This window comes from Balaenoptera physalus (genome assembly GCF_965194825.1).
Source record: "Balaenoptera physalus genome assembly, chromosome: 9".
Lineage (NCBI taxonomy): Eukaryota > Metazoa > Chordata > Mammalia > Artiodactyla > Balaenopteridae > Balaenoptera > Balaenoptera physalus.
In genome coordinates this window covers 89,624,365-89,640,700 of record NC_138888.1, presented here as the reverse complement: position 1 = coordinate 89,640,700, position 16,336 = coordinate 89,624,365, and the positions used below count along the sequence as shown (strand labels likewise).

At 38.1% G+C, this 16,336-nt stretch overlaps 1 protein-coding gene across 5 annotated transcripts in view; it reads left to right on the top strand.

Moving 5' to 3' along the window:
- CYB5R4 (cytochrome b5 reductase 4) overlaps nucleotides 1-16,336 on the top strand; it is an 84,498-nt gene that overhangs the window by 18,139 nt on the left and 50,023 nt on the right. For all 5 annotated transcript variants that reach the window (XM_082474230.1, XM_082474226.1, XM_082474229.1 and 2 more), the window contains exons 3-4: nucleotides 9,300-9,400; nucleotides 14,316-14,397. In XM_082474230.1, coding sequence (XP_082330356.1) covers nucleotides 9,300-9,400; nucleotides 14,316-14,397 — 183 coding nt within the window. The remainder of the gene's footprint in view (nucleotides 1-9,299; nucleotides 9,401-14,315; nucleotides 14,398-16,336) is intronic.

Sequence of the window (16,336 nt, the reverse complement as noted above, 5' to 3'; positions counted from 1 at the left end):
TTTTTTTTCCCTCTTAAAAACTGCACCAGAGCTTGACAATTAATAAGTACTTAAGATACTAATTTTAATTTTAGAGACTTTTGTCAAATGTTCTGCCTCTTCATGGTGAGAGTGACGGCCCAGAAAGCTGAATGGAAGTTCCATGTGTATGGGCAGAACATTTTTTTATGAATTGACTGGGGGCAGTGGCAAGGATCCCCAGCCTACTATCTGTAAATCTTTTCTTTTAGGCTACAATCTTCCAATCATCTGCAAATAAATGTTCTGCTGCGATGGGTGGTAGGAGGTGGATCTTAGTGTTTTGACGCGTAGACTTTTACTTTTCATTTTTAGTTCAAGCCCCTCCTCCACTAATTGCCACTTCCCTGAGTGTAATGTGTCTCTGGTTCCTTGTCTCTAGAGAGTAAACCTACACTTCTTGTGGGTTGGGAAAGGGGCTTATTACTTGGTTGCCTCCTGCACCCTCACTTTCAGAACTACCTGGAGTCTCTGATTACTGCACCTTTTGGGGGTTCTGCTGCACGTATTGGCTTTTTTATAGGTTCCCCTCTAATTTACACATAGGCCTTACTTCACCTTTCTTCACTCTGCTAAGTAAATTATTGCTTATCATTTGGCTTTCAGTCTTCCAAAACTTTATTGCTCTCATGTCCTCTTCTGATTTCTGTGTCTCTGTGGTTTTATGTCTTATTTATTCTTTGTAGTCATTAGGAAGATTGCAGGAATGTGAGAGGCAAATGTGTGCTTTTAATCCCAAAGTCCTGAGATACTCTATTATCCAACACCTTGCAAGCCTACATTCTATTATATTATTCTTAAATACCAAGGCCACATTTACTTTAAATCATTGTAAAATCCATTTATCTTTCATTAATATCTTTTCCATTTGTCTCTATTAAAATTAGCAAGATAATTGCCTAGTTTTCTAAAACATTAGGCAGAATTCTGCTCTTAGGTGTAACTGATTAACTCCTTTTGGACTAAAATCCCCGCAAATACTGACTATAAATTGAGAACAACATATTTAAAAAAAAAAAACTATCTAAAAACACTGGTGAGCAACCAAAAGCAGACAGAAGCTAGAGGGTAAGGGTCATCTATATTTAGAAGAAGGAACTGTCAGTGGGTGAATTGCCGTTTCCTGTGGCATTTGACTTGTCACGCCCAAGTTGGTACTGGGAAGGGTGGCTAAAATTCAGATGGAGACTCCCAGTCTTGAGTTGAAGAACTAGATGACAGAGTTTGGGGCATTTGTACTAACTGAAAAATGAGGAAGAAAATCCAGAAAAAGAGATCCAGAGAGGGATATAAACTGTCTAAATCTTGCATACGGACAAACTCTAGGCAGCCTAACTACGGCTAAAAGGATTGAACAGAGGTTTTAGTTTTCATTCCCCCAAAGGGGAAACAGAGTTTAGAGTTTGAGTCCAGTCAAGTTAATTGCCTACTAAAACAGTCAGTACTCTTTGGAGGAATGTAACAGAATCCAGAATTTCTACAACATACTATTTACAGTGGCCAGAATATAATCCAAAGTTTCTAGACATGCTCAAGAGAAAAGGCAGTTATTAGAGACTGACCTGGAGATGATCCAGATGTTGAATTTAGTTCACAAGGATTTTAAAGCACCTATTACAGCAATACTCAAGGAAGTAGAGAAACATAGATGTATAATGAATGAATAGGAAATCTCATCATTGTTCATAATGAATGAACAAATAGGAGACTATAAAAAATGGGAATGTAGAACTGAGAAATACAATATATGAAGTAAAACATTTTACCAAATGGGCCTAGTAGCAAATTGGACCTAACAAAAAGGAAGCTTAGTGAACTTGCAGATAGATTAATAGAAATTATCTGTAGAACAGAGAGGAAAATGACCCAAAGTAAAATGAATGGAGGCTCAGGAACCTCTGGGATAAAATAAAAAAGTCTAATATATATTTATTTGGAATTCCAGAAGGAGAGGAATGGCAGAATGGAACAGAAAAATATTTGAAGAAATATTGGCCAAAAATTTTACAAATTTGGTGAAAGACATAAAATTGTCAATTCACAAGCTTAGCAAATCCACACATGATCAATGCAAAGAAAATCACATAGGGACACATGATATTCAGACTGCTGAAAGCCAAAGATAAAATCTTGAGAACAGCCAGAAGAAAAACACCTGGACGCTATAAAAAGGACTGCTGAAGAGAATAAAATAACACCATCAACTCTGAATTCTATATCATTAAAGATACTTTAAGGATGCAGATGAAATAAAGAGTTTTTTGGATAAACAAAAACTATGAATTTAGTATCAGCAGACCTATACCACAAGGAGCTCTAAAGGAAATCCATCAGGTTAAAGGGTAATGATACCAGATGGAAACTGAGATTTTAAGGAAATAGTAAATATGTGAGGAAAGAGACAGGATTACTTTTTTTCCTCTTTTAAAAAATACATGACTTTCTAAAGCAAAACTATAACATTGTGTTGTGGAGTTACATAAAGTATCAGGGATGGAGGGTGGTGAATTGTTCTTACATTACATGTGAAGGGGTACAACATTAACTCAAGTAAACTGGTTAAACTTAGGGATATATTGTAACCCCTAGAACAGTCACTTAAAATATAATGCAGATAGGTATACTAAAAAGCCAATAGATAAAATAAAATGAAATTCTCAAAAAATATTTGGTTAGCCCAAAAGAAGTCAGGGAAAGAGGAATAGAGACACAAACAGAAAACCTGGAGGAAAAAAAAAGAAAAAAGAAAACTTGGGGCTGAGGAGGGAGACTAATAAGATGGTAGCTCTGAATTCAATCACATCAGTAACTAAGTGTAAATGGACCAGTTATTCTAATTGAAAGATAAGAGATTTTCTGTGTGTGTATATGTATCAAGACCTAACTACGTGATATCTGTGAGAGATACACTTTAAATATGAAGACAGGTTGAAAATAAATATGTAGGAAAAAGTATACTATCTAAATAGTAAATGTAGGGAATTCCGTGGTGGTCCAGTGGTTAGGACTTGGTGCTTTCCCTGCCCTGGGCCTGGGTTCAATCCTTGGTCGGGGAACTAAGATCCCGCAAGGCGTGTGGCATGGCTAAAAAAAAAAACCCAGTAAATATAGTAAGATTGGGCTTATATTAATAGCAGATAAAAAACTATTACCAAAGAAAAGACTCTTACTAGAGATAAAGACATTTTATAATGTTGAAAGGGTCATTAGGAAGACTGTTTATGCCTGATAACAAAGCTTCAAAATACATGAAGCAAACATTAATAGAATTGAAAGAAAAAATTCAAATCCATAACCATTGTGTATTTTAACACCCTCTTCTCAGCAGTTGTTAGAACTAGATAAACATCAGATGTAAAATAATGAAAACAATATGCAGTTTCTTTACTGAACACAGGATGGCAAAGTAGTCACAGTACTTGCAAAACTGGATCTGTGTATTTGAATACAGTGAAATATGCCCTGATTTTACTATGTGAGCACACCTTTTTCCTTCATTTATTGTAGAGCCAACAAAATGAACAGTGGTGATTAGTGAAATAAACAGGAACACTGCAGTACGCTAGCATAATACTTTCTATATACATGATAGACATTAAATAAACTTTTGTTGAATTAATGTAATGTGGGGCTTTGGAGTTACATTTGTGTTTGAATTTTAAAACAAATTATTTTAAAAGCTAATTATAAAAATACCACTTTTACTTATAGCAGTAGTTCTCAAACTTTTTGGTTTTAAGATCCCTTTACTCCTTTAAAAATCACTGAGGACCCCGAAGAAGTTTTATTTATGATGGTCATATCTATTGATGTTTACCCTTCAGAAATTAAAATTGAGAAATTGAAAGAATTTAAAAAATTGATTTAAAAATAAACTCACTGTGTTATCATAAATAATAATATTTTCATGAAAAATAACTATATTTTCCAAAACAAAACATAGTGAGAAAGTGACATTGTTTTACATGTTGGCAAATATCTTTAATGTGTGGCTTAATAGATAACAACCATATTCTCATATCACCTTCTGCATTTAATCTTATACACTTGTGAAAGAATTTTTTTAAAAAGGCAGGCAGCATCTTAGTATTGCTATGAAAAAGTTTTCTCCTTGGACCACCAAAAGAGTCTTGAGCTTTGCAGGAGCCCCCGGACCATACTTTGAAACTCTCTGACTTACAACATAGAACAAAGAAAAAGTGAAAAATTACTAGTTAGTGGGTGTGTGGCCTGAACCATGGGGATGCCCTTCCCTCCTTATTGGTGGGCTATTAGGGTTCACATATATGGGTACCTAACCTGAAAAATTGTGGGAGCCCCATCTGGGAGCTCGATTAATAGATATAAAAGGTCCACTTGAATCTCCCATTGTGCTGTGTCATCTAGAGCTGGGGGTTGAGAATAGTTTGGGTCATGCTGCAATCCAGTTCTGAGTTCAGTTATCTGAGATATGAGGTGTGATTCAGGTTCCACAGGTGGCAAAAGGCTTTTCGTCTCTAAGGGGAGTTGGAGTAGTGACTAAAAAAAGAGCGGTCTGGAATTGGAACCTTCACATATTGCTGCAGAGAATGGAAAACAGTTCCACAAAAGGTTAAACATAGATTGCTGTATGACCCAGGAAGTTCACTCCTTGGTATATACTCGACAGAAATACAAATATGTGCCCACACAAAGCCATTTGCACAAATGTTCATAGCAGCATTATTCATAAAAGCTAAAAAGTGGAAACAACCTATATGTCCCCAAGCTGATGGATGGATAACTAAAATGTAGCCCATCCATACATGAAATATTATTCAGCTGGAAAAAGGAATGAAGTACTGATACATGCAACACCATGGATGAACCTTGAAAATAGTATACTAAGTGAGAGAAGGCAAACACAAGAGACCACAAATTGTGTGATTCCATTTATGTGAAATGCCCGAAATATATAAATCTAAAGAGACAGAAAGTACCTTTGTGTTTACCTGAGGCTGGAGAGGATGGGAGGAATGCTACCTGAAGAATGTTTCTGCATGTTTTTAAATTGTACTATGTTATGTGGTCCACGACCCCTGTGTAGGGACTCAAATCTTTGCAATATCAATATCAAAAACTCGAAGGGAGTCTTGTGCCTTTAAAGAACTAATGAGTCTCTGTTTGTTTGTTTGTTGTTCCCTTTTAATACTTTTTAAGATCAGGTAATGAGACCACTGTAACTAGTGTCTCCTTTGGCCTTAGCTGCTAGGAAGTTCAGGACCACATGTAATTGCTCAATCATAGTAACGCTGTTAGCTAGGCTAGGCAACTAGTATATTTTCTTTTCTTTTACACGTTTTAGTGTGTGTTTTTAAAATTTGTACGCACAAACTTAAAGTTAATATATTACTGTAAGATGCCCATAGTCTTTATCAGTAGCAGTTGGGGTTTAAATTACAACAAATAAAAACATACGTGAAAAACCAGAGGCAGCATTTGCCAAGATGGAAGAGTTCTTTGCGTGTAAAGTGGCAACATTAGTTTTCAGGTTATACCTGAAATGATACTGATCCTTGAACTAAGCTTTTCAACAAGCAGTTTTAAACTAGGCGTTGGTACTGGATGGATCCAAGCAGATGCTGGATGACGCTGGATGCTGTGTGCACATGCTGTGTACACATCCCGTAGAGGTGAATCCTGTACCGGATGCAAGATCAGGCTAAAAATTGCCTGTAGAATTCTCCCAGTTTTAAGACTGTCATTCTGTGATTGAATTGGTAATTTTGAAGTGGCTGATTTTTATTCTAGGAACTTATTGGAGAACTCAGAGTTCCAGACATATAACAGAACAAGATAATTTACTGTGAAAATATTAGAACAGGTTCTACCAGTATCTTGCCTAAAGAGCTCAGTGTAGCTGTTGTTCTGACTGTGTGCTTTCAATTGCACTGCAGCTCTGCTAGGATGAATTAGCTATAAAATATACCCCTGAAAAAATATATATATACCCCTGAATATTGCTAGGGCATTTTAAAATAATGTATCGATATTTAAACACTAGAGTATATATTCTTAGTAGAACTGCTGTATTTCGGTTTCAGTAAGTTGTTCCTCCTCTTTTTTTTCCCCCAGTTTCATTGAGATATAATTGACCTATAACATGGTATAAGTTTATGGTGTATAACATTATGATTTGGTGTATGTATATATTGTGAAATTAAGTTGCTTTTCATCACAGTACTCAGTCAATCCTTTTCTTGTATCTACTCCTGGTTAGAGTTTTAAAAAAAAAAACTACAAAAAATAAAATATAAGCACAAAGGAGGGGATAGATAGATGGGTAGGTAGGTAGGTATCCTCCCTAAGTCCCCCTCTACCACTGAAAGTCATCCATGTAAATGATCTAAAAGCAGCAGTTGGGCTGTGACCAGAGGATCTTGGTCTCAGCCTAGTTTTGCACCATTTAGGATTGATGTTTCATGAATCCATTCCTGCCCATTTTTGTTCTTAATGTCATTATTAACATTTAGGTTTTGCAGAATTTATTAATAGCCTAGCATCAAATTGAGATTATGTCTGTTGGTTCATAAATACCATTTGTTTATATTTAATGGGCAATCAGTTGTGCAAATCTGCCACACTTGAGCAATTAGAGCTTTAGGAAGAAGTTAATTGCATCACTGCAAAATTTGGAATGTTGTAAAATTAGTTTCTAAAAATCAGGTGGTAAGAACTCATAGGAGTCTGGAAACTTGCATGTGAGAAATTACTATCTAAAAGCCATGTATCGGGGCTTCCCTGGTGGCGCAGTGGTTGAGAGTCTGCCTGCCAATGCAGGGGACACGGGTTTGAGCCCTGGTCTGGGAAGATCCCACATGCCGCGGAGCAACTAGGCCCGTGAGCCACAACTACTGAGCCTGCGCGTCTGGAGCCTGTGCTCCGCAACCAGAGAGGCCGCGACAGTGAGAGGCCCGCGCACCGCGACGAAGAGTGGCCCCCGCTCGCCGCAACTAGAGAAAGCCCTCGCACAGAAACGAAGACCCGACACAGCCAAAAATAAATAAATAAATAAACAAATAAATAAATTTAAAAGCCATGTATCGTACAAATAGAATACAGTAAAGCATGAGGGAAAAGCATAAAGCTAGGTTCTTGTTTTCTTCGGCTACAATCAGAGGTGCAAATTTTAGTTGTTAGGAAATGCTTTTGAAAAGGCAAAAAGGAGGGAGATAAGGGAGGAAGAAAAAGAGGGAATAGCGAGCCTCTGGACCAGAGGAAATGCACCTGTTGCATCTTGGGGCTGGGTTTAAAGTCTCATAATTAGCAAATTACTGACACTGCCAAGTGTGGTTGGAGCTAACATTTCTTGGGCTGAGACACTAACAATCTTAATTCCTTAAAGTGAGGGATTTTATAGGCGTTCCTGATTTCGTGCATTTGAAGGGGATGGGACATTCTTCAGGTCCAGAGTGATCCTCGTCCATCAGAAGGAAGATATGAGAGGACAAGGGTTCATCTAAAGGATTGGCAGGCAGCAGAGAACACCGTGAGATGTCTCAGGCTTTCTCTGGTGATCAGGGGTAGTTGTTAAGCTGCCTGGTCATCTTTCCACTGGTTGCTGAAATACATGGGATTCCATCACAGAAAGTTAGATGATCATGTGTTATAGATTCCATGTTCCTGAGAAACTCTAGAACCCAAGTCAAGGTTTGGTTGCAGAGAAAGTTTGGAATTCTTTTGTTTGGAATGCATTCTCTATCTTTAAAAGCCTATTGGGAATAATTCTGATCCTAATCATTACTTCAGACATTTGTGGTCTGTGGAATTTGGAGCATTAAACAATCGCAAAAATTCCTTCTAAATTTGGCGGGGAAAGGTGAATGGGGAAGGAGAGACAGGGGAACTCTGCCAGTTGTTTTTTTTTTTTTTTACTTTTCCTGACTTTTTTGGAGGATGCTGGAAGAGAGATTTTGTGAATTTACTTCTTTTTGTGAATTGCCTTTAAGCAATTTTATAAAGAAACCTGGACTGCTTGGTTATTTTCCAGAATTAAACTGGTGGAAAAATTACAGTACCTTTCTTGAGTCTGAAATTCAACTACTTTCCTTCCAAGATTATTATATAGGATGAACATTTTAAATTATCTGAGGTTATTTAAATTCATGGAAGTCATTACATAAAGAAGGAATAGTCCTGGATATAAGAAAACCAGTTGTCCTCCTTGCACTCTTGAGGAGTCTTGAGGGCTGGATTTGTCTGCTCTTTAGTTTACTACAAGTGAAGAATTAAAAAGGAATTCACTTCCTTGGGAAGGCTATTCATTGAGCTGTTCTCCTGTATTTCTTGTTCCCTATTCCTTCTTCTTAAAAGATAAAAACATAGTTAAATATATGAACAGATAAAGTAAATTTTGAGGAACATGAAAGGATTATTAAGATCTAAACAATAATCTTGGTTCCTTGGGCAACTGCAGAAAAGAATTGTGCTTGCTTTCGCAGACCGTGCCTCAGTGGCCCAGTCACCGTCTCAGCCTTTGCCGAGATGATCAACATACGGATGACAGCTCCATTCTTTTTCATCAGATTCTCCTGCCAGGGCAGTAGAGGACGATGAAGTTGTAATATGAGAGAGAGAGGTAGGGGGAGAGAGAACTGTTAAATATTATATTTGGTGTTTCATGATTTCTTTGCGTTAGGAGGCAGTTCTCTATAGGTCTTTGCACACCTGCATAGCTTGCGAGCAGACGCGCCGTCATTGTTCTAGGCAGTCTTTTCAGGGATGTTTGCATAGTGAACAACCTTAGATGGTAGAGCTAGTGTCTCCCTCTAGAGCAAAGGACAGCTTTGCTTACTGTTCAGTATAATAGAGATCATGTCTCCCTCCAGAGCAAAGGGCCAGGTGTATTTACTGCCCATTAGAAAAGGTTCGAGCTTCCTAAGCTCAAGGTTGCTTTTCCGTCATGAAGCACATTGAGTTTACAGGTGTTATCTGGCCCTCTTCACATAGCTCTGTGGGAACTGGGGTTCAGGGAACTCATGCAGGTGCTGATGTTCTAGTTACCGCTACTGATGTAAGTACTAAGCTCTCCTTTGTTTCTAACCTGGGAGTCTCGTGTTTTCTGTCAGGACCCATGAAACTGGCAGGCTAACTTGTTAGCTTGCAAGTAGGGTGAAATCTCAGACCCCTCATATTCTTAATACTTCTAAATGATGGTTTGTTAAATGGAATGTATTTGGAAAAATGTATTGAAACTTCGATTTCTAATCTGTACAGTTTGTAAGAAGTTCATTTAGGGTGTTATTTCTCCTTATTTGATGCAGGCTTTGTTTATAACGTCAGCCCGTATATGGAGTATCATCCTGGTGGAGAAGAGGAACTTATGAGAGGAGCAGGATCGGATGGTACTGACCTCTTTGATCAGGTAAGGTGCTGGAAGTGATCGTCCTCTCACAGTGGAAGAGTGCTCTTCGGTTCAGCAGCGCGACAGTGGTAGAAGGAAAGAAAATAGGGGCATAAGCTTCAGATGTGTGGCTTGAATTTTGAAGTGTGGGAAGATGCTTATAAGTAACAACTGTTCATTTAATTTGCCTTTGAATTATTTTACTAACATTTTAGAGTTGCTCTCAGATCTGTATCTGGGAGTTCACTCTTAAGTGTTTGCTGCTCCTCTGCTGGCAACAGTTTACTCAGTTTTGATCAATTTTTATTATGGTGATGACTGACTTAGAGGAGGCGGTGACCATTAGAGGAAATAACAAGTCCCTTAGCTTCTTTGCTCTTAGTCTTTGCTCATTTGGGGATTGTTACATAATCAGCCTGTCCTGCTGTACTAAGTCTGCATATTATGTAGAAAGATCATTAATGAATAGAAAACCTATTTTTCCTAGAGATAGCAGAGATTCTGTAGTATGTGTCAAAAGATATTTAAATTAGTCACTTTTCCCCCTTATATTTATTAAAAACAATGATTAGCTCTTATACTGTTTAAAAATCATGTAGAATATGATGATTACTATCAATTGGCTGAACTGCTATTTTGAAACAACTATCTTGAGAAGAATAGAAATTTGCCTTTGTCTCACAAATGCTTTATTTTGTATTTTAGCGATGATTAACCATGTTGTAGTATTGGGTTTTTACCATTTGAGATACCTGAATCAGATTGGGTTATTTTTAGAGTTGCGTTCTGAACAAATGAAATTTGATTTCTGTTCCTCTTACCTTCTCATCCATTATAGGATTTATTTTTTGACCAGGATACCAGAAATATAATTTGTTTTGTATTTTAATGTACTTACTTGCATCTGCTTAAATAACCGAATCTCATTTGCTGTTAATGTTTTTCCTGGGTTGGAGAAAAGTCATTCTTACCCATTGGTGATAATAGGATTCTCCTTGGGAGGTGCTTATTGCTGATTTAAATTCCCGTTGTCATTTGATATTTGTTATTGGCTAGCAGTGCAAGCCAAATAGAAAGTTTGGGAACATTTGCCGGAAAACTTGTCTACCATACTTTTATCTGTCCTGTGTCAACTGAAAAAAAAATTCACAATGTGAGAGTTGTGAGTTAAGTTTTATTTGGGGAGAAATGAGGACTATAGCCTGGGAGACAGCATTTCAGATAGCTCTGAGAAACTGTTCCCAAGAGGTAGGGGGAGAGGTCAGTATTGTATATGATTTTAGTGAAGAGGGGTACGTGGAGTCAAGCACACATTTTGGCAGATGCTTACTGCTAGTTACGAGGAGCAGATGTCACCTTAAATGATCTTAGTGCTTTTCGAGATATGAGAAGATGCAGGAATTTGGGCTCATAAAATCATCTCCTGAAAATATCTAACTCTCTGAAGGCCTGTTCTGCCAGTTTTTCCCAGAGTACAGAGTGCGTCATTCCTGATCTCCACCCTGCACTCCTTTCAGGGGGTGTTGAAGGTCAGCAGCTGCAGTGGCTAGTGACTTAGTCCTTGAAGAGGCAAGATGGCAGGTACCAGTTTTTAGTTGGCGCCTATAACCTCTTGATGCTGAATGTACTCTTCCACAAGAAGAATTTCCAGTAACATCTAGTCCTATTCATATTTCTTAGTGTTGTGCGATTATATGGACCTTATTGAAATAAGCTTGTTTTGGGGAAGTCACAAGAACTGCTATATTGTTAAATTCTTTAGCAGTTTCAACAATACTTGTGTTGACCAAAAAAAAATGCACAACCTAAAAGTTGAGAATTATGTTTTATTTGAGGTGTTACTGAGGACTGTAGTCCGGAAATAGCCTCTCAGATAGCTCTGAGAAACTGTTCCAAAGAGGTAAGGGAGAAACCAGGATATATAGGAGCTTTTGCTGGGAAAAAACATGTAGTAGAACATCAAAACATTACTACTAATCACAAAAAGCAGGCATCTCAGTTAATTATTTTAGTGCTTTTCTGTGTATGGGAAGATGCAAGAGTCTGGGCTTGTTGAAATTGTTCCTTTAATATGCACTTTAACTCTCTAGGGCCAGTATCCTCTTTTTCTCCATCCTGAATTCCTCTTAGGCCACACCATAGGGGGCGGCTGCAGTGGCTTGATGGCTTTATGGCTGCAACATCCTTTGATTACTGACATGTCAGGCTACACTCTTTGTCCACACTTTAGTTACCAGATTGCTGCATTCCCCTTGGCTTTAATAAGACCAGTGATGTTTATTTATGACTTTTACTCACCACAGAAGTAAACAACTTTATAAAATTCTAGAAACAGTGGTGAAGCTTCTTGTATCTTTAATATCTAGTATTTGAGTTGTACAAAGAATATTAAGTAATCTCTTTATTGTCAGACTTCTGTCTCTAGTTTTGATCTCACTTCTGACTTCTCGTTTCGTATTTCCAGTTGGCTGATGGGCAATTTGAAAACCTGTTGGCAGTTGAACTCAGTGTGACCTCAAATAATATCAACTCATCTTCTTCCCTTTGTTTTTTCTACTGTTTCCTCTTTCTGGAAATGGGAACTTGAAACCACTTGAGCAATCTTTGCCTTCTCTCATTGTGTTATTGAAGTGGTCACCTGGACCTGTGCCAGGGTCTTGGCCCAGGCCGAGATCCCTTGTCTCAGCCTGGGAGGTTCTTTTTCTGCTTGGATTCGTATAGCCAATAACAAAACCAGTGCTGAGACTGGAACAGCACAAGCTTTATTCGGTGGCCAAAGAATGGAGAAGCAAGAACTAGTTCGCAGATCAACTTCTCAACCTGACTCAGGCTGAGACACCATATATATAGGAAGGTTGAGGTAAAATGGAGGGAACTGAGTAAAGAGTGGGAGGAATATTCATGACTCATCCGAGAACTGGGGGTGTGGTTTGGACCAGGAACTGAGGCAACACTCCTTTTCAGTCCTTTTTTGGGCTCTTCTGGTTGTTGTCATGGCAGTTGTCAGCTGTCATGGCGCTGGTGGGTGTGTCACTTAGAGCATGCTAATGTAGTACAGTGAGTGTATAATGAGGCTCAAGGTCCACTGGAGTTAGGTCTTCTGCCATTTTGGGCCTAGTTAGTTCTAACCGGTTGTTTAGAAATTTCTTTAGGAACAGCTTCCTCCTTTTGTATTTGGTCCTGAAACTCGATAAGGGCAGTTAGTTTCCGTCTGAGGGAGGGGCAGGAGTATGGTTCTGGGGCAACAGTCTTGGTAACAAATGTGCCTCAACATCTAATCACTGGTGAACTTCTATGATGCTGTCTTTAAACATTGCACCTTTTCTCTCTTCCCACTGCCTTTAGGTCAAGTCATCATCACCCTCTCTAGTCCTAATATTTTAATACTGTCCCGGTATCTTTACCTTCAGTACCCATTTAGATAACATGACAGCTAGAATAGTATTCTTAAAGACAATCGTCTTAGCACCTTGCTCTACAAGTTTCAGAGGCTCACCATTGACAGTGTAATAAATTCAAAGTCATTCGTCTGGCATTTGAGGGCCTAAAAATAATGTATCAAGGTAAATATTCTCAACATGCAACTTGCTTTGGAACTGAAGTGCTTTGAGCAAATCACCAGTTCCATGACTGACAAACCCCATACCTTTGTCTCCTTGAATATCCTTCTCCTTCATCTATCTGTTAAAATTCTACCCAACCCCATAGCCCCAGAGATGGTGCTTTACACATTACTGGAGACTCCATAACTATTTGGTAAATAAAATTTCAATTTATATTAATTAGTGTGCATTTATAATTACATATATATTTTTTACATATTTGCTATTTTAGTGTATATTTATTTACTCAGGAACATACATAAAGATTCTGGTATCGGTATTATTTGACCTGATTATTTAGTGATTATATAGCGTTTATGGAATAATATATTATGATTTTCCTTTACTGGTTATTTACAATTGGACTTCTAGGTTGTTCCCAATATTTTGCTAGTATAACTAGTGCTATGATGAGTATCCTGGTGCCTGCATCTTTGTGTATATGCAAATATTTTCTCGGGTAAATTCCTGAATTACTGAGGGGAAGAGCTGCATATTTTAAGGCTTTTAATATATATTGAGGAGGTGCCCCCCCAGAAAGGTTGTTTAAATTTAATTCTCACTAGTAATTCTGGCAACAAATACTGTCAGTTGTTTCCCTTGAAGTGACAGTCTCACTTTGTTCATTTAGAAGAAAATGTCTATCAGATACCCAAGTCTGAGTAACTAGTTTATAGGTCATTCTTTTTCTTTTATGGATAAACAGCCTGTCAAGAAAAAACACAGTTTAATAGGCAAATCAAACAGTTGCCTAAGTGTTTTTCCTCGCGGCAACCGTCTTACTTAGCAGCAGAAGTGTTTTTGAGAACTTCCCATTTTGTCACGCAGCATATGAAAAAGACCTGTAACCAAGGGTTGAGGTTTAAGAAAATTAATTGTTTTTTCTACTTCATGAAGGATATTCTTAAATGAAACCAACTCCCTCCAGCCCTGTGGGTCTGTGGTGGTAAACAATGTAATGATTGAGACCACTGCCTTGATTTGTGCTAAGATGCAAACTGTTTTACCCACCATTGCTATTTCAACATCACTGCAAATGTCAATACGGTGAAAAAGGCAGATAACATCTTAGTATTATTATGAAACTAATCGAGACCTCGTGGGTATCTGAAAGGGCGTCAGGAACCTCCAGAGGTCTGTAGACAACACTTTGAGGACATTGTTCTAAAGTCCCTATATATGCTCCCATTTTGTCACTCCCTTGTTGGTTAATTGAATCTGCTTCTTAGTTTTTCAGAGCCGTGTAAGAATATTTAGTTTTCATCAGAAGAAAATTAGGGCATCTCATGGAGTTAGAGTCATGTTGCTTTTCTGCTGTTTTTCTCCCACACCAGGTTCATCGTTGGGTCAACTATGAATCCATGCTGAAAGAATGCCTGGTTGGCAGGATGGCCGTTAAACCTGCTTTTCCTAAAGGTACGTGGAGCCAGGGCTAAACTGGCATTGATGTGTGATACACATGGACTGTCTTTTAGGTGGATTTCAGCAAATAGATTTAAAGAAATCACTAAATTGTTCTCATTTCACTGGGCTCCTGTTCTAGCCACTGTAAAGATTTTACTTTAGTTCTTTAGAATGAAACAATGACTTTACCTTAAAAATTTGGCATGTTTTGAGAGAACATTCATAGTGTGGAGAATAAGCATAATGGAAGTGAAAGAACTTTATTTACTTAGTTTTCATTAGTCTTTTATTCTCTTGTTACATAGAGTAGCTCGAACAGTTGGTTAGAGGTGACTTTTAGACTAGTTTCCTAAAATTTAATTTTTTGAATATGTAATTGTATTCACATGACTCAAAAATCAGAAAATATAAAAAGTTATACAGTAAAATTTCCCCTCTCAGCTTTGTCTCCCATTTGCCTTGAACTTTTCCACTGCTTGACTCTTTACCATAAAAACTGATTTTAAAGTACTTTTAAAAAAACCGATTGCTTGGGACTTCCCTGGTGGTCCAGCAGTTAAGACTCTGTGCTCCCAATGCAGGGCGCCTGGGTTTGATCCCTGGTCAGGGAACTAGATCCCGCACGCATGCCACAACTGAGATCCCACGTGCCGCAACTAAAGATCCCATACACTGGAACGAAGATCCCATGTGCTGCAACTAAGACCTGGTGCAGCCAAATAAATAAATAAATGTTAAAACAACAAAACAAACAAACAAAAAAATGATTTCTTTCCCTTACCTTCCAAACTGCCACTCTACAATCGGCATGGTGTTGGAGATCATCTCTTTCCTCCTAAGCTTCTTTTGGAAGAGCGCCCTTTGAAAAGTTTAGACAGGCAATTGGAGTAGCAGGAGTACTTTGCTTAAATCCTTTACTGTGGATGGAACGGAGTCTTTTCTTTTGAACAACTCCTGATTTTGACATCCAAATTAAGAATACATTGGCTTGTTTGAGCTGACTCTGCTACTATTTATTTAGTTCAGTGAGTTTTGTATTTCAGGGCCTTATTGTTAGAGGCCTGTGTCAGCTGTATAGAAATAGCACAGGCGTACCTAGATTTGAGCCCTAGCTCCATGGCCTATTGGCTGTGCCATAAAGATGGCAGTTTCTCTCTCTGAGCCTCAAGTTTTTTCATCTGTACACAGTTTCATAGGGCTAAGAATTAATGTGAGTAAATTAGCATGAATGTAACAGAGGCTCAAAAAGGATTTTTTTCTTTCTCTTGCTATAAAACAAATAAGCAGTACATGCATACAGGCATACTTCGGAAGTATTGCAGGTTCAGTTCCAGACCACTGCTATAAAGCAAATATTGCAATAAAGCAAGTCACATGAATTTTTTGGTTTCCCAGTGCACATAAAAGTTATGTTTACACTCTACTCCAGTCTATTAAATGTGCAATAGCAGTATGTCTGAAAAAACAATGTACATACCTTAATTTAAAGACACTTTGTTACTGAGAAAAGCTAACCATCATCTGAGCCTTCAGAGAGTCGTAATCTTTTTGCTGGTGGAGGGTCTTGCCTTGATGCTGATGGCTGCTGACTGAGCAGGGTGGTGGCTGCTGAAATTGGGGTAGCCATGGCAACTTCTTAAGGTAAGACAGCAGTGAAGTTTGTCACGTTGATTGATTCTTCCTTTCATGACGATTTTTCTGTAGAATGCAGACCTGTTTGGTAGCATTTTACCCACAGTAGGACTTCTTTTAAAATCAGTCAGCCCTCTCAAACGCTGCTGCTGCTTTATCAGCTAAGTTTCTGTAGTATTCTAAATTCTTTGTTGTCATTTCAACAGTCTTACCAGCATCTGCACCAGGAGTAGATTCCGTCTCAGGAACCACTTTCTTTGCTCATCCGTAAGAAGCAACTCCTCATCCGTTTAAGTTTTATCATGAAATTGTAGCAAGT